The 22806-nt window shown below is 33.3% G+C and overlaps 1 protein-coding gene across 2 annotated transcripts in view; it reads left to right on the top strand.

Moving 5' to 3' along the window:
* LOC149775858 (uncharacterized) overlaps nt 1–22806 on the top strand; it is a 107263-nt gene that overhangs the window by 1536 nt on the left and 82921 nt on the right. For both annotated transcript variants that reach the window (XM_089944112.1, XM_089944111.1), the window contains exon 2: nt 14610–14774. In XM_089944112.1, coding sequence (XP_089800238.1) covers nt 14665–14774 — 110 coding nt within the window. In that variant the 5' untranslated portion in view covers nt 14610–14664. The remainder of the gene's footprint in view (nt 1–14609; nt 14775–22806) is intronic.

Raw genomic sequence — 22806 nt, 5'->3', positions numbered from 1 at the left:
GCCAAACTGGGGATGATTGAGCCCCATTTTGTTCCAGATATAAACACCTTTGGGTGTGGAAACCAGCCTAATCACTGAATCCCCAAAAAGGTTCTTACACAGTTGTAATTAGTTATTCGAGGGAGGGGGAATTCCCTACCCCATAATTTTTTAATTCTCAAATTGATCCTCACTTCATATAAGTAAACTCTGTATGAAAGGCCATTGGAAGTTTGTTTTATGAAGTATTTACTGAGGCCATTGTTCATGGCATAGCATGGCCATGGCCAGACCACAGCTTTGGCCATAAGCAAACATGCACAAATACTGGTAACATACCAGGTATAACAATGAAGAAAGCTGGGTTTGTTGCCTGATTGTTCTTCATAATTCCACTTTCTGTATGTGTAAAATTCATTGATCAGACAGACATGTATATTATAATGAATGACTTGATGCAAGTTTATTCATCCATTTAATATGATGGTGACCCATCAGAACATATATTAGTTTGGGCAGTGGACAAATGGCTGCTTTTAATGGGACATAAAAAAATAGTTAAAGCTATTGTATATGTCTCAATTAGCAAGACTACATTTTCACTTCCATAACTCATGCTTTTTTAAAAAGAAAAGTATGGTGAGTATAACCAGTCTTCTTACCATACCATATACACACCCATTTCATATTTATGCTGCAGGAAGAATTTCATTGGAGCATATTATTCTGTTGACAGTAATTTTGAGAATAGTTCTTGTAAGTCACATGTATGTGTTTTTTCCTTCAATGTTTGCCTGTACATGTGGCGATGAATGTACTCTTGAAAACATGAAAGCTGTATTTTGTAATGGCTTTTTCTGTTAAACATGGAACAACATGTTATTAATATGAGGAAATGTTGCCTTTTTCTTACAAAAGTACCCCAAATCTGTTATATCAAATTTCCAAAACTTGTTCACTTACTAAAAGATGACCTTATAGAGAATGTAGGAGGAAATTAATTTCGTGTCATCCACAACAGTTAAAGCTATTATATTTGTTACAGCCAGCAAGACTACATCTTCACTTCCATCACTCACACTTTTTTAAGAAGAAAAGTATGGTGAGTAAAACCACTCTTCTCACATACCATCTATACACCGATTTCATTTTTATGCTGCAAGAAGAATCTGATGGAGCATATCATTCTGTTGACAATAATTCTGAGGATAGTACTTATAAGTCACATGACATTTTTTCCTTCAATGTTTGTCTGTACATGTGGCCAAGGATGTATTTTTATAAGTTTATGTTGCTTATTTCTTATAAAAGTACCCCAATCTATTATATCAAAATAAAAAAAATTGTTCATTTGAAAAAGATGACCTTATAGAAAATGTAGGAGGAAATTAATTCTGTATCACACACAATGGTATATTAACTACATTCTTAATGACCAATAGATGCTTTCTGTCCTTAATAAGTATACAAGTTGGTATATGCAGGTGATACATGAGAGATCCTGAAATTGCTGTTCAAGAGGTTTTGACTCAAGGCACATACTCTGGTCAACTGGGCTTGTTAAATATTGTTATCTCAAATTGTCTGCAATTTGTTTATCCATTAATATGCCAAAAGAACAAAGTGAACTTCAAATGTCACTAGGTGTAGTTTTCAGATTATTTCTTTGTCTCCATCCAAGCTTTATTCAGAGGTGACTAGGTCTAGTTTACACATGCTTTCCTTGCCAGGCAATCAACAGAGGTATCACTCCCTAAGGTTGTCACATCATTATGTTTTCCCAATTGATTAAACACTGATCTTGGCTGCATAGCACAAGACAAAAGAGGTATGAAAGCTTATTTTCAGATCTTATCAAAGACCAACAGTTGAAGAATTGTATGGGGATCTGTTGGTAGGTTTAATGCCATTTCTAAGAACATGAAAGGCTGGCTCTACATTGTGACCAGCATATTTGGTGGAAGAAGATCGTGGGAAAAACCTGGAAAGAAACCACTGGGAAGCTACTGGTAAGCTTTCTCATATGCCTGCATTGGTCAGCCTCAAGACAAAAACCAATGTGGATGAAGGTAAAATGGCAGTGATTGGTAAAACTGAGCAATGAGACTGCTCAGCAAACCTGAGTCCCACTAAGGTCTGTAGAATGGACTTTGCAGTCCCTCATGCCACACGGGTTTTAGCTATATTATGTTTCGATATGTCAGCACACCACCACTTAAGAATAAAGTATATATACTTGCTTATAAGACAAGTCCAACTGCAAACTGCACAGAACCTGATCTGCCAGTGTATTATGCTATGAGAGATCTGGGTTTGTGCACTTTGTTAGAAGTAATCAGTAGAACAAACAACAAATACCATGATCTGCAGCTACATTGTGTGATGGCAGATCGGGACCTTAGTTGTTTGCAGTTTGACATGTCTTATAAATGAGTAACTATGGTATGTAAAATCTAGGCCTGAATTCAGAAAAAGCAACAGCAAATAATTTTAATTTTAGCTTCCAAGATTTACTTGTGGGCATGATGAAATAACACTTCACCATAAATGCCCATTCATTTGGTATTTAATATATTTTTGATGTGTTATGTAAACTTGTCAATTGATAATTAATTTTATGAATAATTAATACGAGAAGAAATCAGTTAATCATGGAATGGTTATGTTAACACTAAAGCAGCAGCAAATATTTTTGAAACTGACAATAACACTTTTTCCAGTAGATTTAATAATAAGGCATATCAATATTTTCTTTTTTGTCTTTTCTTGTTGTATCTCCATTTAATGTTTTTATATTAAATTTCACATACATGTACATGGCTGCCACAAATGTCTGGCAAGAGCTAATCTATTAGAATTTCAGGATCCAATTACTTTATATATATATATATATATATATATATATATATATATATATATATATATATATATATATATATAATGGGTTTAATCACTTTTGTTTCTTAGCAAGTTGCCTTACTTATGTTATGGCAAAACAAATGCCTTGTGTAAACCAAAATTTGGATTTCATTCAGACTGCATGTGTTTCCAAAGGAGATGCCCATTTATGTGCAAGAACTTAATGGATGAAAGTAAGAAAAAAAGAGTTAACATTCTGAAAACAAATGTTGTAAAATTCTGTGTTTATGGTAGTACTTGAAAAACTTGTTTGGACTAATCCTTTAATCTCATTTCCAAAAATTTACAGGTCGAAAAATTCACCAAATATCTCGCAGGAAGTACCTGGTAACAATTAGTGTCTTGCATTTGATTCACCTAGTCTTTTGAATCGTGGATAATAAATATGTGAATTTATAACTGAATCTTAATCCTTGTTGATATTGCACAGATCAATGTGACTTCCCCCAGTTCACTTTTTTCCACTCATGTAAAATATATAATGCCATGAATAGAAATCAAGGCCTGGTATTACAATATAGGTAAGCATAAAGATTTGACTAGATTACTTGTGTAATGAAGGGGAAATGATGGGGTTGTCAGATAAACATTAGCCATTAATCCTAGTTATATAGTATAAAGATTCATATTGATAAGTCTGATTATACAACAGGAAAACTAAACAGGTCTGTATTGTTAGTTTCATTATATGTAATATTGCATCTTAGTTTTCATACACTCTTTTTATTTCACTTTAATTGGTCATGTATTTTATATTTTCACTCAGAATGTTCAGTTTAATTTTAATACTCTAACTGATTTTTCATACACTTCAATTTTTTATGCACTCATTTTCCCTACACGTTTTTCGTTCTCTCTAATTTTTCATAATGATGTTTCATACAGTCTAGTCCTTCATACACTCTAAGTTGTTATACTTCATTCACTTTAATTTTTCATATGCTTATATTTTTCATACTTAATTTTTTTGGTTTGATTTGTCATATTCTGTTCTTTGTACTAATTTTTCTTATACATTTTTCATTTACTCAAATTTTTACAATTTGATTTGTCCTACTCTATGTTTTGCACTTATTTTTCATATACATTTTTCATGCATTCTAATTTTTCTGTTGATTTGTCATACTCTATACTTTGTACTCACTTTTCATATACATTTTTTCATACACCTTAATTATTTACTCTAACTTTTCATACAAACTAATTTTTCATATAATCTTAGGGGCTTCAGTAGGAAATAAAGTAGCAGGAAAGGCTGGAAAAGTGTGTGTGTGTGTGGAACAAAGCCTCACTCTGTGGGTTTAGGGGACAGTCCTTTGTTAAGGGGGGAGGGGAGAGGGTATGCTCCCCATATGCTGAATAGTGTTGGTGTATCAGTTCAACTGTTTTCATTGAAAGAGGAATATGAAATTTGCTTCCATTTTTTTGGTGTTGCAGAATTTTGTATAAAATTTGCATTCATAATTTGTATTTTACGGGGATTTTGCTCTGTTGATGTTATGGTGCTGACCCTATTAATAATGAAAAATATACTATGCAGAATGATCAGGGTCATTGATGCATGTATTGTACCACTGGATGATGTTTCTGGTTCTTATAATGTAATGGAGAGTAAACAAAGCTCTTAAATTTACTCTTTTTTAAGACTGGTCCAACTGCAGACTCCATAGATCTAGATCAGCCAGTGCATCAAGCACATGCATATTTGGATCTTTGTAGCTTGTTAGGAGTGAATCAGTAGCAAAAATAGCATAGACCCTGATCAACCAGAACATTATGTGATGGCAGATCTGGGTCTATTTTGTTTGTATATGCTGTCTTATAAATGTTAATATGCAGTATATAGATGACGAAAATTTTTTATATAAAAGGTATTAAAAAGTAACAGGGTAAAATGCAAGTTGCTGCATGATAGAATACTAAGGAAGATGAACAAACCTGAGATTTTATAATAATACACAAGCTAAAATTAACAGTAAGAAGAATAAACTTAACAAGCCAATATATTGTGGTATGCGTAAAGCCCAGGGCCAAAGATTTGGTAGGTTTGCTTTATAATACTGCACATGTAATGGAAACATTACAAATTATAAATAAATTGCATGTTCATTTCTAAAAGAATTGAAGGAAGTAGGCTCACTTTCAACAAATATTTAATACTGTATATGTTCAATATGCACATTAATTTTTGTTGTATTTTATGTCCATAATGTGCTTTAACATGTATTTAAGTCATAGTGTGAGCAATATGATTGACATGTTGATCATCACTATTTTCATGAATTGTATCAATAACCTTGCACTAGCATATCTTATTACATCTCAATAAGCTTGCACTAGCATATCTTATTACATTTCAATAAGCTTGCACTAGCATATCTTATTACATCTCAATAAGCTTGCACTAGCATATCTTATTACATCTCAATAAGCTTGCACTAGTATATCTTATTCCATCTCAGTAACCTTGCACGAGTATATCTTATTACATCTCAGAAGCCTTGCACTAGCATATCTTATTACATATCAGAAACCTTGCACTAGCATATTTTATTCCATCTCAGTAACCTTGCATGACTATATCTTATTACATCTCAGAAACCTTGCACTAGCATATCTTATTACATCTAAGAAACCTTGCACTAGCATATCTTATTACATCTCAGAAACCTTGCACTACCATATCTTATTACATCTTAGTAACCTTACGCTAGCATATCTTATTACATCTAAGAAACCTTGCACTAGCATATCTTATTACATCTCAGAAACCTTGCACTAGCATATCTTATTACATCTTAGTAACCTTACGCTAGCATATCTTATTACATCTCAGAAACCTTGCACTAGCATATCTTATTACATCTTAGTAACCTTGCACTAGTATATCTTATTCCATCTCAGTAACCTTGCACTAGCATATCTTATTCCATCTCAGTAACCTTGCACTAGCATATCTTATTACATCTCAGTAACCTTGCACTAACATGTCTTATTACATCTCAGAAACCTTGCACTAGCATATCTTATTACATCTCAGTAACCTTACACTAGCATATCTTATTACATCTTAGTAACCTTACGCTAGCATATCTTATTCCATCTCAGTAACCTTGCACTAGCATATCTTATTACATCTCAGTAACCTTACACTAGTATATCTTATTGCATCTCAGTAACCTTGCACTAGCACATCTTATTACAACTCAGTAACCTTACACTAGCATATCTTATTATATCTTAATAACCTTGCACTTGCATATCTTATTACATCTCAGAAACCTTGCACTAGCATATCTTATTCCATCTCAGTAACCTTACACTAGCATATCTTATTACGTCTCAGTAACCTTACACTTGCATATCTTATTCCATCTCAGTAACCTTACACTAGCATATCTTATTACATTTCAGTAACCTTGTACTAGCATATCTTATTACATCTCAGTAACCTTGCACTAGCATATCTTATTACATCTCAGTAACCTTTCAAGTGCTTATCTTATTACATCTCAGTTGCACTAGCATATCTTATTACATCTCAGTAACCTTACACTAGCATATCTTATTGCATCTCAGTAACCTTGCACTAGCATATCTTATTACATCTCAGTAACCTTACACTAGCATATCTTATTATATCTTAATAACCTTGCACTAGCATATCTTATTACATCTCAGAAACCTTGCACTAGCATATCTTATTAGATCTCAGTAACCTTACACTAGCATATCTTATTACATCTCAGTAACCTTGCATTTGCATATCTTATTCCATCTCAGTAACCTTACACTAGCATATCTTATTACATTTCAGTAACCTTGTACTAGCATATCTTATTACATCTCAGTAACCTTGCACTAGCATATCTTATTATATCTTAATAACCTTGCATTAACATATCTTATTACATCTCAGTAACCTTGCACTAGCATCTTAATAACCTTGCACTAGCATATCTTATTCCATCTCAGTAACCTTGCACTAGCATATCTTATTACATCTCAGTAACCTTGCACTAACATATCTTATTACATCTCAGAAACCTTGCACTAGCATATCTTATTACATCTCAGTAACCTTACACTAGCATATCTTATTACATCTTAGTAACCTTACGCTAGCATATCTTATTCCATCTCAGTAACCTTGCACTAGCATATCTTATTACATCTCAGTAACCTTACACTAGTATATCTTATTGCATCTCAGTAACCTTGCACTAGCACATCTTATTACAACTCAGTAACCTTACACTAGCATATCTTATTATATCTTAATAACCTTGCACTTGCATATCTTATTACATCTCAGAAACCTTGCACTAGCATATCTTATTCCATCTCAGTAACCTTACACTAGCATATCTTATTACGTCTCAGTAACCTTACACTTGCATATCTTATTCCATCTCAGTAACCTTACACTAGCATATCTTATTACATTTCAGTAACCTTGTACTAGCATATCTTATTACATCTCAGTAACCTTGCACTAGCATATCTTATTACATCTCAGTAACCTTTCAAGTGCTTATCTTATTACATCTCAGTTGCACTAGCATATCTTATTACATCTCAGTAACCTTACACTAGCATATCTTATTGCATCTCAGTAACCTTGCACTAGCATATCTTATTACATCTCAGTAACCTTACACTAGCATATCTTATTATATCTTAATAACCTTGCACTAGCATATCTTATTACATCTCAGAAACCTTGCACTAGCATATCTTATTAGATCTCAGTAACCTTACACTAGCATATCTTATTACATCTCAGTAACCTTGCATTTGCATATCTTATTCCATCTCAGTAACCTTACACTAGCATATCTTATTACATTTCAGTAACCTTGTACTAGCATATCTTATTACATCTCAGTAACCTTGCACTAGCATATCTTATTATATCTTAATAACCTTGCATTAACATATCTTATTACATCTCAGTAACCTTGCACTAGCATCTTAATAACCTTGCACTAGCATATCTTATTAGATCTCAGTAACCTTACACTAGTATATCTTATTATATCTTAATAACCTTGCATTAGCATATCTTATTACATCTCAGTAACCTTACACTAGCATATCTTATTATATTTTAATAACCTTGCACTAACATATCTTATTACATATCAGTAACCTTGCACTAGCATGTTTTTTTTAATGTTTTCTAATTACATGGTGTTTGTTTTTTGTAATCATATCATTATATATGTTTTTTTATGTTATAGGTGCTGTCTAATGTTGTAAAGCAGTTAGCGCTTCTAAAGATTAGGCACTATACAAAGTCCTCATTATTATTGTTATCATTAGCATATCTTATTCCATCTCAGTAACCTTGCACTAGCATATCTTATTATATTTTAATAACCTTGCACTAGCATATCTTATTACATCTCAGTAACCTTGTACTAGCAAATCTGATTACATCTCAACTTCATGTCATTCCTTCCATGCTGTATAATGTTTAGTACTCAATAATAATTTACAAATCTTATTTTGATTTTTTTGTCTACTTCTGTGAACTTTATTGGTATGCTGTTGTAACCCTGCAGCATTGTCACTGGTGACAGTGTCAGCATCCAAACAGATAAAATCTTTACATACATACACCATCACTGAATGTCAACCATTTTTTCTTCCATAGTCATAGGCAACAATACAGAGTGGGTTTCATTGCACTTACTCCCTGGATGGATGAAGAGCAGCAGTAGGGACAAACTTTGTGCATCATGTACATTAAAACTGGGGGCCCCGAATGGCCATGTGGTCTAACGCGCTCTCCATTTCGGATCACTGCCATCTCACCTCTGTCTGCATGGGTTCGAGTCTTGCATTCAGCCAATGTGGGTATGTGAGAAAGCTTGCCAGTAGCTTCTCGTGGGTCGGTGGTTCTTTCCGGGGTTTTCCCGGGTTCTTCCTCCACCATTAATACTGGCCACCTTGTATAGCCTATCGTGTGCTGAAAAATGGCATTAAAGCCTACAACAACAACAAACAACATTAAAATTGTACAGTTCCTTGTTAATTGTTTTGCGTTTCACTCATGTATTTTGCACACTGTATGAATACTCTTTTACTTGGAATCATGAAAATTGGTGAGGGGATGGAGTTTGTAAGGAAAGGTAGTATACCCTTATCACAAAAGAAGATTGCTGTGACCCACCCATATTTCATGTTTAACTCATTTTGGTAACATTTTTGTCTTTTAAATTTAATTCACAATCTCTGTTCATGCTAGAATCAACCATCTAGATGATTCTGTGGATCTCTGTAAGTACCACACCTTACAGAAAATAGTTCATAGTGACCTATATTTCACATTTTACTGGCTTATGTTAGTTTTTGCATTTAGCTCAGGACCATGTTGTTTTGTTTATCGCCTGTATAATACTGGAATCACGTAACTTGTTGAGAGGATTCATTTTTCTTATCACTACACCCTCATCTTAAAAGTAGGTCATAATATGACCCATATTCACATTTCATTGTCTTGATTCAATTTGATGACTTTACTCATCATGCTTTAAATGTTAAGCTGAATTATTTTACTCATCTCTTAAAGTACTACACCCATACCTGAAAATGGTCACTGAATTCATAGATTTTTTGGCATGGTAGGTACATACTATCTTATGTAGAATCAGGAAAAAGCAAAACTTGGATGACTATCTTAACAAGCATTGTTATTTCACTTTAATCATAAGTCATCATGGCCTCAATTAACACTTTACTAACTTGGGTAAAAAAAAATGTTTGATGTTCATTTGTTAGGCACTGTTCACACTAGTATTGTAAAATTGAAGATGATATGTATTTCTGTTACTAACACACCTTACAACATTAGAGATTCACTGTGACCTATATTTCATAATTTCCCTGATTTTGTTAAGTTTCTACATTAGCTCATGGCGGTACAAGTTTTGGCATATTACATGCTTAATATCCAAACCTAGAATCATGAAACTTGGTAAATATATGCATTTTGATAAGTTCTACATCCTTTCATCAAAAAGAGGTCTCTGTGACCTATAGTTCATGCTTTAGTGACTTTAATGAAATAGTGTGTTAAAGGTTTATTTTTGGGATGCTGATTGTATTCCAGTCAAGAAATGTATTATTGGATGCATCTATGTTACTACTACACCCTTGAAACCAAAGAGGGTCACTGTGACCTTCATTTTCTTTTTCTATCATGGGTTAAGTATTTGTGCCTATGGTCACCAAGATTCAACATGGCCTAGACCTATATATATCATTGCCTAGGAAGAAGGACCTTTTCTGAGAAATGCAGTCGGAGGTGTTTTCATTTGTATACTTTGTATATTAATGACTATTATTGTGATATGTTACCCTCAACATGTTAACTGCATGTTGCATATTTGAATGAATATAGGAATTAAATGCTGCACGCTTTTCATGGGAAGCCTTAGATGTAGTGGCTAATCATGGTAATTACTGATACCTGAAATGTTTGTACTGTTGTCATCACTCCAATGTTACAATGACACTAATGGATCTTTAATCCTTTTCTGTCAACTTCTTTTAAGTATCTCTCCTTTGATATCATCGAAAAGATTAGTTGGCATGTAGGAAGGTGGTTTTCGCAGTAATGTCAGCACAATACAGGCTAGATGTCACCATTTAAAAGTTAAACTTTTTAATGATTTAAGTTCAAAATGTAACGATAAATGATTGCAAAAATTCATTAGTTAGAAATGTAACAATGATCATTTCACTCTGACTTTATTTTCTGCATTATATTGCTTACATTAGCTTCAAGAGACTAGTAAAAGCAGAAATGAACAAATGTTTTAATTGATTACACTGTGGTTTATTTGGTCAAAAATCAGTCATGTGCCTTTGCCACTTAACTATTAACACATGATCACTCCGACTGTTATTAATTGGAAATGAAAGGAAACACACTGAACATATATATATATATATGGTTTTCTTGGATGTTTATTGAATCAGGTGTCAAACATGCTTTCATTGATGCTAAATTGGAACATCTGTGTCAATTAAAAAAGCTGCTAATCTTAACTGAATCAATCCTCATAACATAATGTGTTCACAAATTATGTAAGTTTTAAAATAAATATTTTGAAGTCTGGAATTTTGGGCATCTCTTCATGAACAATTTTGGCATATGGTCACTGGATTCTAACTTCTATTCAATCCTCTGTACTTTAATTTTTCATTGTAATTTTCAAACTTGCTAATTTTTCATTCTGATTTTACATACATTCTAATTTCCCATACACCGTAAATACACAATGTAATAGTGTTTGGTCATTCATTATTTTGGGGTACAACAAACTAGAATCAGATGAAAGTTTTGATAAATAAGTTTTTAATACAAACCCATATTAAGAAATAAAAAAATATCAAAAATTGTACACAATGCATATTACAGGGTAATTGTCTCAGTTGCAAATTTCTGTCAGGTTGAATATTTTAAATCAGAGTTAACCTACCACACTATATAAACCCTGATCTGCCATATAGTATGCACCCGCAGATCAGGGTCTATGTTGTTTGTTCTGCTGATTACTTGTAACAAACTGTATAGACCCAAATGTACAGGCATATTATACAATGGCAGATCTGGGTCTAAGCAATTTGCAGTTGGATCCAACTTGTAAACAAGTTTATTATATACTTTGTACAGTGTTCCATTAGTTTAACATTATTGCTACACATCATTATCAAGCAGCATGGACCATATTGAAGTGAAAACTGATCCCTAATAACATAGGCCCACATTCGATAAGAGGTACTTCTTGCTATAACTAAAGAAGAGTCTGATGGATGCCAACAAGGACAGTAACCCTTTCTACCTGGCACCGGTGCTCTGATCCAAAGAATGGTATCTATTAACCAAAGTATAAAAAAACAATCTAAATACATCCAAAGGCTTAAATTCCTAGAAGAAATGAAATATTATTTATGAAAATAGTGAAAATGGCTGGCTGGTTATCTCTAGTTGCTGCTATTCGTATGAGAGAGAGAGGGAGAGAGAGAGAGAGCGAGACAAAGAGACTAGTTGCTGCTATTTATATGAGAGAGAGACTAGTTGCTGCTATTCGCATGAGAGAGACTAGTTGCTGCTGTTCTTATGAGAGAGAGAGAGAGTAGTTGCTGTTATTCGTATGAGAGAGAGAGTTAAAGGGTAACTAGTTGCTGCTATTCATGTGACTAAGAGAGAGCGACAGAGAAAGAGAGAGACTGGTTGCTGCTATTTGTGTGAGAGACTAGTTGCTGCTATTCATATGAGAGAGAGACTAGTTGCTGCTATTCATATGAGAGAGAGACTATTTGCTGCTATTTATATGAGAGAGACTAGTTGCTGCTATTCATATGAGAGAGACTAGATGCTGCTATTTATATGAGAGAGAGACTAGCTGCTGCTATTTGTATGAGAGAGACTTGCTGCTGCTATGTGTATGAGAGAGACTAGTTGCTGCTATTTGTATGAGAGAGAGAGAAAGGGTGACTAGTTGCTGCTATTCATGTGACTTAGGGAGAGACAGAGAGAAAGATAGAGACTGGTTGCTGCTATTCATATGAGAGAGACTAGTTGCTGCTATTTGTATGAGAGAGACTAGTTGCTGCTATTTGTATGAGAGAGACTAGTTGCTGCTATTCATATGAGAGAGATACTAGTTGCTGCTATTCATATGAGAGACTAGTTGTTGCTGTTTATATGAGAGAGACTAGTTGCTGATATTCATACAAGAGAGACTAGATGCTGTTATTGTATGAAAGAGAGACTAGTTGCTGCTATTTGTATGATAGAGAGAGACTAGCTGCTGCTATTTGTATGAGAGAGAGAGAAAGAGAGAGAGATTAGTTGCTGCTATTCATATAAGAGAGAGACTAGTTGCTGCTATTTGTATGAGAGAGAGAGACTAGATGCTGCTGTTTGTATGAGAGTGACTAGCTGCTGCTATTTGTATGAGAGAGAGAGAGACTAGTTGCTGCTATTTGTATGAGAGAGAGGGAGAGAGAGACTAGTTGCTGCTATTCATATAAGAGAGAGACTAGTTGCTGCTATTTGTATGAGAGAGAGAGAGAGACTAGTTACTGCTATTCATATGAGAGACTGACTCTTGATACAATGTGTCGGTCAACGGCCTCTCTTTTACATCAACAGGGCGCTTTCTCCACTTTGAATAGCATTGTTTTATCCTGATCTAGTAATATAATGAAACACAAGTGACTCCAGATAATTTTTTTTTGCATTGTCCAAAACCAATTGATCCTTGAAACAGACAGGATGCACACTTCACTTTCACATTTACCCATACACACTTCCATAGCAGTTTTTTGCATGTATTTACTTTGCAGTGTTCAGGTTTTCCAATAAGTTTTTGTTGCAGTTATTTTATTCCTATAACCCGATAACACAATAATTAATATGCTTACATTGAAGTATACAATAAATAGGTAATTGACAGAGCATTAACTATATTGGAGCCTCATGCTTGTGGTGATATATGCCCCCACAAGCTCAGGCATCCTACCTGACCTTGGGCACTGTATTTTCAATACTCTGTTAATAACTTATCTAAATACGATAGTTTCCATTGTGTTCTTTTTCTCAAGAGATGAATAAGTATGTTGTATCTTCCATTTATTTCAATCCTTGTCAACTTATTATTAATTTCTTGTTTTGATCTAATATAGTGTGCTTTATAAAAAAGACTAGGTAAATTATGAGCGTAAAAGTTTGGGGAAAAAAATATAACATAACTGCTTATGAAATATTTTGACCTGTATCTGAGAGCTATTAGTGGTGGTGGTTAGGATATTATTGATATAAAACAAAGCATTGGTATGTGTTGCTTTGCTTCAGTTTTCAAAAAGTAAACCAGTCTATGTTATTTGATCATATACGAGTCATGTCAGTCTCCACTGAGAGTAGACCCAGATCTGACCCCACAAATAATAAAAAACTCTTGAGCTCAGATCTTTGTTTCCAGCCAATCACAAAGGACATTACTTTTGAAAAGTCATTTCTAATTGCATGATAAAGGAAACCCTCTCTGGGACTCATATGCAGAATATTACCATATATATTCAAATATACATTAAATCAAATGCATAGACCCAGATCTGCTATTACATTATCTACCTAGGGATTTGGGTTTAATACAGTTTGTTAGGAGCAATCAGTAGAACAAACAATGGAGACTCTGATCTGCTGATGCACTGTATGATATCAGATCAGGGTCTATGTTGTTTGAAAGTGGACCTGACTTATAAGCGAGTATATATGGTATAAACTGGCAGAGAAGAGTCTGTTTATGTTGTTCACACTGTCCAAGTCTTGAAGCAAACAGTAGCAACCCTGACTGTCCAGTGATTCATCTGATAGCAGGTCTGGTTTAGGGTTGTTCGCATTTGGTACCACTTATAAGTTGAGTCAAACTGCAAACAACAAAGATCCTGATCAGACATGGTATAATGCACCTGCAGATCAGAGTCTATATTTTTTGTTCTACTGGTTACTCCTAACAAATTGCACGGACCCACAGTTTGCAAAGACCCAGATCTGCCGGCACATTATTAGATCTGGGTCTGTGCAGTTTGCATTTGGACTCAACTTATAAGCAGATATATATACGGAAATACATTGATCAACACATTATCAGAACAAAATTTAATTACAAGTTTGTCTTTATTTCATATAGCTGCTGTACTGCCTGAATACCAAACTCCCAGGTGTAAGTCATATAGCCTTCAGCCATGACAAACCTTGTGCCAGGGTCACTGTTCCATACTCCAGGACTGAACCGGAATTTCACCCCTACCCCAAATACTGTCACACCAAAGGACCTTGACAAGATATATGCAAGGTAAACTTGTATTTCATAGATATACTTTGTTCCCTCAGAATAAAACTGTTAACAGGAAACATGAATGTGACCCACATTATAAGTGAGGGAACCTTATAGCGAGGGTTGTTCCAAAAAGACTATATCCTAATAGTGTAACACACAAAAAGAGTATTTAATGATGATAAATCACTTCATAACTGGTTCTCATAAATCATAAACTAAAATAAAGCAACATAATGTGGATAATGATTACAAAAAAAATTAAGTGTTATAGTGATAAAATTACTATTTTAAATAGTTTTCAAAGAAATTATTATGCATAATATGAGTTATGGGAATATATCAATCAAACTGATGAAACATACATGTTGCCTCATTCTACATTTAAAAACAAAACAAAACTACCACCCTCACCCCCTTTAAAAAGAAAACTACATTGTTTTCTCACACTAAATTCATCTGTCTACTGCTGCTGCTCCTGCAAGATGGCTATATATAGTCAGGCCCTAAAAATATGTTTTTCCTGTCAGCTAACCAACCCTGTTTCTAATTGTTGACCCTAGCACTTTTTCCCCATGGCAAAAAAGTCACATTAAATATATCTAATGTTTTTAAAAAAACCAGTCTATCTAAATTTTAAAATCAGTGCAATAGGAAATACACATATTTATTTTGTTTACCTCAGGGATCCCATTTAACTGGTCAATTATAGAATAAGAATGAGTCAGCAGTCCACTGAGATCACTGGTAGGAAGTACTCATGGACTATAGCGCCAGATAAGTAAGACATTTGCATATTTTACACAAAGAAATTGACTATAACACTTGAAAAACTACTTAATGCATTCAAATTATGCATGATAATTTTGCGTTTAGAATTTAGTCCAAATTTCTTAGTGTACTGCTCTTGCCGTAAGCAGAGTCCATCTTTTTAAGATGACACATTCAAGCAATATAGACTATGCTATCAGAACAAGTTTTGAATTTTGTCTGCATGTTTGGAATAATAGTACTTGATCATTGTCAGGATGCTCAATAAACCAGAACATACCATGCACACTGAATTAGTCGGGGCCTTGATTGGCTGGGTGGTCTAAAGTGCTCACTGTTATGAATCACTGCCATATCACCTCTGTCTGCATGGGTTCGAGTCTCAGGCTCAGCCAGTGTGAGAAAGCTTGCTGGTAGCTTCTCGTGGATTGGTGGTTCTTTCTGGGGTTTTACCAGGTATTTCCTCCACCATAAATACTGGCCGCCAAGTAAAATGGTGTAGACCCTATAATAACAACAACTGAATTAGTCTGAGTCACAATCCTAATGAGACAGTTTCTTTAATACCTTGTGCATGAATAATGTTTCGATGAATACAGTGCGGCTTTGTACCACAGTACCCAACTGAATGACCAGGAAGTAAATTACTCAGTGTATTACATGCTTACCGTTCCTACTTGCATATAAGTTGAGGCCAGCTGATAACAATAAAGACCCTAACCTACTGTTACGTAATGCATTGACAGATCTGGGAACAGCTGCCTCACTTGGCGTTCAGCATTAAGAGGTTAGTGTTAGGACTGGTCGGCCTGGTGTCAGGATAATGTGACTGGGTGGGACATCATGTTACATGTCTGTGGCATGATGCCCCAGTGCTAGACATCACTATAAACTGCCACATTGCAGTCATCGTAGCGATATGACTGAAAAATTGTTAAAGCTACGTTTAAACAAAAAATCACATCACATCACATCACAGATCTGGGTCTATGATTTTTTTCTACTGATTGCTCTTAACAGACTGCATATACACAGATCTGCAGGTACATTATTTGTTGGCAGATCTGAATCCGTAGTTTGCAGTTGGACTTGACTACTAAGGAAGTATATATGGTATATGGAAGTCGTTGAGTTAATATTTTTAATAAGTTGATTGAAAAAATTTCTGCTACACTATTTTGTATTCTTAAAATGTCGCAGGTAGGAGGGTGGTATGGTCTCTTTATGGTGAAGAGATCTAAATTCAGAATACGTTTAGTGAAAGATTGATGACCCCAAAACCTTTGCATAATGTCCATAGCAGACCTGGTACTACAGAGATACTCAGAGAACCAGGATGTGTGCCACAGAGTAGATCATATAGACAGGAAAAAGTCACTCAATGTGCTTTGGGCAATTCATTCCTTGGATCTATGTGTATTACATGTATATAAAAAGTATTTCAGCCTGCAGACATCTGTTATCCAAACAGCATGCATCATATATATGTATATATATATATATATATATATATATATATATATATATATATATATATATATATATATATATATATATATATATATATATATATATATATATATATATTCACAACATCCAGCTTAAAGATTGAAAAAATAGAGTTTCAAATTGAAATAAAAGGGTTAAAGGCCCTAAGTGTATATCATGGTGAAGTTGCAGATGACATGACCAAACTTTTACCAACAGATGTATCTACTATACGTAGGTGACTAATTCAGCCCCCAGTCATGCATGTGTCACAAGATATCTTGCTGAATAATTTAAATGGATATTTTGTGTGTCCATTGCTATGTCTGGCATGTTGATAGATATTCCATACCTCATTTAGTGAAGATTGACAGCATGTCATTGCACTATACTCATGTCCATGATATGCAAAGAGCTCCCATTACAAAACAAAATTTAACAATATTTTCCCATCATCAAATTATTGTGTATTCATTGTAACAACATGCCAGTAATATTTTCAGGATTTGCTTTTTGCAGTATATTATTGAGCAAAATTTAATGCAATTGAATATAATTTTCATGAAATTTGATCTTTCAAAAATTTGTTTAAAAATGTTTTCAATAAGGCTGGATTATGTGCTTCTTTACAGTAAAGCCCATGTTTCAAAGAAAAAAATGAAAAAGATGGCCATTTGAAGCAACCTTAAAGAAACTTGATAAAACTGATCTCACGAAAAAATGGTAGTTTTGCTACTCACTACCTTTTTCAATGTCAAGCCCTTTTTGAAAATGAACCCTTTTTATTTATAATTCATGAAGATAGCTGGAGGAATTGCATCAGCTGTGAATGTATTACATAAATTTGACGACATCTCCAATAAATAAAATTAGTCATAAAAGTTCAGTCTGTCCTAAATGCTTAAAAACGTGCTATGAACATAATAATTCTAAGGGACAAAGTAGAAATAATAAATATACCCTAAAACTGATATTATTTTAAAATCCAACAGATGTAAATTATCATATTCATAATTTTTTTCAGGTGACAGAGTTGTATGTGTTACTCCTGTGTTTTAATGTTTTTTGAGAGTATTGTTTAATTGGGAATGCAGGATGCTTATACATGCATATTTGTCAATATTTTTTATAGGGTTACAAACAGTTACACATATTACTTGTTGTGCAAAAGATCTTTGCTTAAATAAAGCAATGAAGTTGGTCTTTTTGTTTTCAGCTGGTCATGAATGAGAAGAGTGTATTATACAATGGTCTGTCGTCAGTGTGTTGCCTCCTTGTTAGCATAGGTTTGTTATTGAGTCTTCTCCTTATCTACCAGAGGATTGCCATGAAACTTATTTATTATGAAATTTATTCCACTGTAATTGTGTCCTTTTCATATTCAACTGGCCATAATGGTCGCCATCTTGAAAATCTTGTCATCATTGCTTTTCAGGAACATTCTTGTACTCGCTTATATGATCAGTCCAACTGCAAAGTGCACAAACCAAGCTCTACCATTGCATAGTGTGGTGGCAGAGCTGGGTCCATGCAGTTTGTTAGGATTAATCAGTGGAATAAAAAAGATAGACCCTGATCTGCATGTGCATTATGCTACAGCAGGTCAGGATCTTTGTTGTTTGCAGTGTTTACTTCACTTATAAGTTAGTATATATGGTAATTTATCCAAACTTTTTCAGACCTTGTAAAGGTCTGGACTTCCATGGGTAACAGTCTGTAATGTTGTTTCATGGGTAACAATCTGTAATGTTGTTTCATGGGTAACAATCTGTAATGTTGTTTCATGGGTAACAATATATACAGTAATACCTCGAACATTCACAAGGTTAGGTTCCAGAACCAGTCGCGGATCAGGAGGAATCGCGAATGTTTGGTACGAGTCACTAAAAATGCTAATAAATGCTTATTACTAGGGTTTAAACCCTAAATATGACCCAAATCATGCTCCCAAAGCACTTTAATTTCATTTAAAAGTTAGCTTAATACATTACCCTTAAAAAGAGAAATAAATGGTTGACGTAAAAATAGAGTACAGTATCGCCTAATGGGTATTTGCCACACTAGCGCATTTACAGTACGGTACATGTATACTAATATTACCCCTAAACTAATTCATTGGCTGCCGTTTTCTTTTGCACTCACAGTAAGGTAAAACCAAGTAATGAATGGGACTGTAAACTAAATGACTGACATTTTCTTTGTCATTGTCAGAAAGGTAAACTAGGTAAACTTCATATGTCACACAAGTCATATAACAAAGGTACAATTCAATAAAATAAAGAAAACATGTACGTAGAGGGTACCAATGAAAATTTCGCGAATCCAGAAACACGAATGCAGGAGGTATTACTGTAATGTTGTTTCATGGGTAACAATATGTAATGTTGCTTCATGGGTAACAATCTGTAATGTTGTTTTATGGGTAACAATATGTAATGTTGCTTCATGGGTAACAATATGTAATGTTGTTTCATGGGTAACAATCTGTAATGTTGTTTCATGGGTAACAATATGTAATGTTGTTTCATGGGTAACAATATGTAATGTTGCTTCATGGGTAACAATCTGTAATGTTGTTTTATGGGTAACAATATGTAATGTTGCTTCATAGGTAACAATCTGTAATGTTGTTTCATGTTTTTCCAATCTTTTACAGATTGGATGAAATAATTTTAAAGCTTTAAAACTTGGATAATATTTTGCAAGAATAAGGCTAAAGTTTCACATATAGACATTTTTAAGTACATGTATTGATGCCAGTTAATATACAGACTTATAAATTTGCTTCAGAATTATACTGCAGTTTTAATTGAATTCAGTTTGGAGAGACTTTAGTTGATGACTAAATCATTCTCAGCAAAGATAATACAGTTTTATCTGTCCCAAAAAAGTAGACTGGTTTCTCTATGATCTTTCCTTTTGGTTAAATGTATGGTCAACATATTGACCAGGCTGGATTACTTCAGAAGTATTGGGTGCTATTAAAACAAGAGACAACTTGAAAGCTTCAGGAAGTGAAGAGCATAACATTGGGAGAAATAAAATGGCAAATAACACATAATCAAAAGGACATTGATCCAATAAGAACATCCCTACAACAATTTGAAGACTATTTAATGAATTATGAGGTAGAAAATCTAAGAACAAGATTGATATTCCATCTCTAAACATTGATGGTGTATACAAAAATGACCATTTACAAATTGCAAATTGGTTTAATGACTTTTTTGTTCTTTTTAAAGAACCTAAAGTTCTATCAGATGGCTCACATCTCTGAAGATATTGTGTAGAAAGTTTATCAGAAGATGATGTTTGAAATTTTTGAAGTAAGCTGAACTTTTGTTTTAAAATATCTGCTGAACATTAACATTACTAAAGTAACTGAATGTGGTTTTCAAGAACAAAATTCTTGGTATTCTTGTTGACAGTAATTTACTTTGGTCTGATGACATAAGTCTCATTACAAATTTACTTTGGTCTGATGACATAAGTCTCATTACAAATTTACTTTGGTCTGATCACATAAGTCTTATTACAAATTAAACAGTAATTTACATTGGTCTGATGACATAAGTCTCATTACAAATTTACTTTGGTCTGATGACATAAGTCTCATTACAAATTAAACAGTAATTTACATTGGTCTGATGACATAAGTCTCGTTACAGATTTACTTTGGTCTGATCGTATAAGTCTCATTACAAATTAAACAGTAATTTACATTGGTCTGATCACATGTCTCATTACAAATTTACTTTGGTCCGATCACATAAGTCTCATTACAAATTAAACAGTAATTTACATTGGTCTGATCACATAAGTCTCATTACAAATTTACTTTGGTCTGATCACAAGTCTCATTACAAATTAAGAAACTCTTATATTTGGTCTGATCACATAAGTCTCATTACAAATTTACTTTGGTCTGATCACATAAGTCTTATTACAAATTAAACAAACACCTATCTTTGGCTAAAAAAAGTGTTTCATTCCAAAACAGTTCAGTGTCACTTTTTTCAAGAGTTACATTCGGCCCTAATTTGACTACTGTAGTATCATATGGGTAAATACTTCTGGTATATTTTGGCTGCAAAAACAAGCCTGTATAATAATACTAGACAGGCAACCTGTAATTGTTAAGAAGACAGTGGATTCTTTAAACATCTTATCTTTTCAAGAACAGCTTCACCTAGTGGAAAACCAAAATCATGTATAAAGTTTTTGTTAAGTCTGCTCCATTTTACTTGAGAAATTCCAAAACCAAAGAAACAATTATTTAAAAACAGTTTTCAGTACTCTGAGGCTTTTATATGGAATATATCCCAAAAGAAATCAAGGAATCTTACTGCATATCAGCTTTTACCATGGATAAATTAAATGGATGAAATCTAAATCTTAATTAATACCACATGACTTATCCACTACCTCCAGCTACTTTTTGTATATAAATATATGTTGGTATGTGTTATGGAGAAGTTTAACTTGGTCTAGTGAACACCGATAGTAACTTAATCTGTTAGTGTTTACAATTTACCTGTAGAATTAACTAGTATGGATCTGTAATTTCTATTTACATGACTAATGTACCTATATGAAGATGTATGTGTGAGATGGGTTTTGATTAATTGAACTCTGAATATATATGTAAATAGGTCTCAGAGGGCCTCATGGCAGATTAGTTTAGTTTTGTAACAAAAAGAGTTACCCTCATGAAAAAAGCCTTTATTATTATTATTATTATTATTATTATTAACAATAATTTAAATGAACAAGTATCAGCCTGCTTTAAAAATGTGAGAAACATACATCATTCTTTAATCATCCTCAGCTGTGTGTAATTCCAAAATTATTTTACTTTACTCTTTAAACTTTAAATATTTGTGTAAGCAAATAAGTACTGTGATCTTTGTATGAAAACGATGTACACTTAAGTTGCAATTAAGCAAGAATAACACAAATATATTAAAAAACTATTACCTTCTCTTGCATTTCATGACCATCATTTTCAGAGTATTTTTTTAGTGTTGTTTCACATATGACCATCAAGCTCTAAGCATTGTTTGTTGTTAGCTGAAGATCATGTTAGCTTAATACTGATATTTGACTAAGGGTAATAAAATTAATAATACTGATATTTGACTAAGGGTCAAAATTAATACCGATATTAGACTAAATGACAATAAAATTAATAATACTGATATTTGACTAAGGGTGAATAACATTAATAATGTTGATATTTGATTAAGGGTCAATAAAATTGATAATGTTGATATTTGATTAAGGGTGAATAAAATTAATAATGCTGATATTTGATTAAGGGTCAATACAATTAATAATACAGATATTTGACTAAGGGTTAATAAAATTAATACTGATATTGACTAAATGACAATAAAATTAATAATACATGTACTGATATTTGACTAAGTGTATACTAATATTTGACTAAGGGTCAATAAAATTAATAATACTGATGATTGACTAAGACTAAAAAAATTAATAATATGTGTACTGATATTTGACTAAGGATCAATCAAATTAATAATACTGATAATTGACTAAAGATCAGTAACATTAATAATACTGATAATTGACAAGGGGTCAATAAAATTAATACTGATATTTGACTAAGGGTCAAGCAAATTAATAATACTGATAATTGACTAAGGGTCAGTAAAATTAATAATACTGATATTTGACTAAGGGTCAATAAAATTAATAATACTGAAATTTGACTAAGTGTGTACTAATATTTGACTAAGTCCCAATAAAATTAATGCTGATAATCGAC

This window comes from Sinohyriopsis cumingii, chromosome 19 (genome assembly GCF_028554795.1).
Source record: "Sinohyriopsis cumingii isolate HCF-2022 chromosome 19, ASM2855479v2, whole genome shotgun sequence".
Taxonomy (NCBI): Eukaryota; Metazoa; Mollusca; class Bivalvia; order Unionida; family Unionidae; genus Sinohyriopsis; species Sinohyriopsis cumingii.
The sequence above is the reverse complement of the archived record's forward strand: the minus strand, read 5'-3'. Positions and strand labels throughout refer to the sequence as shown.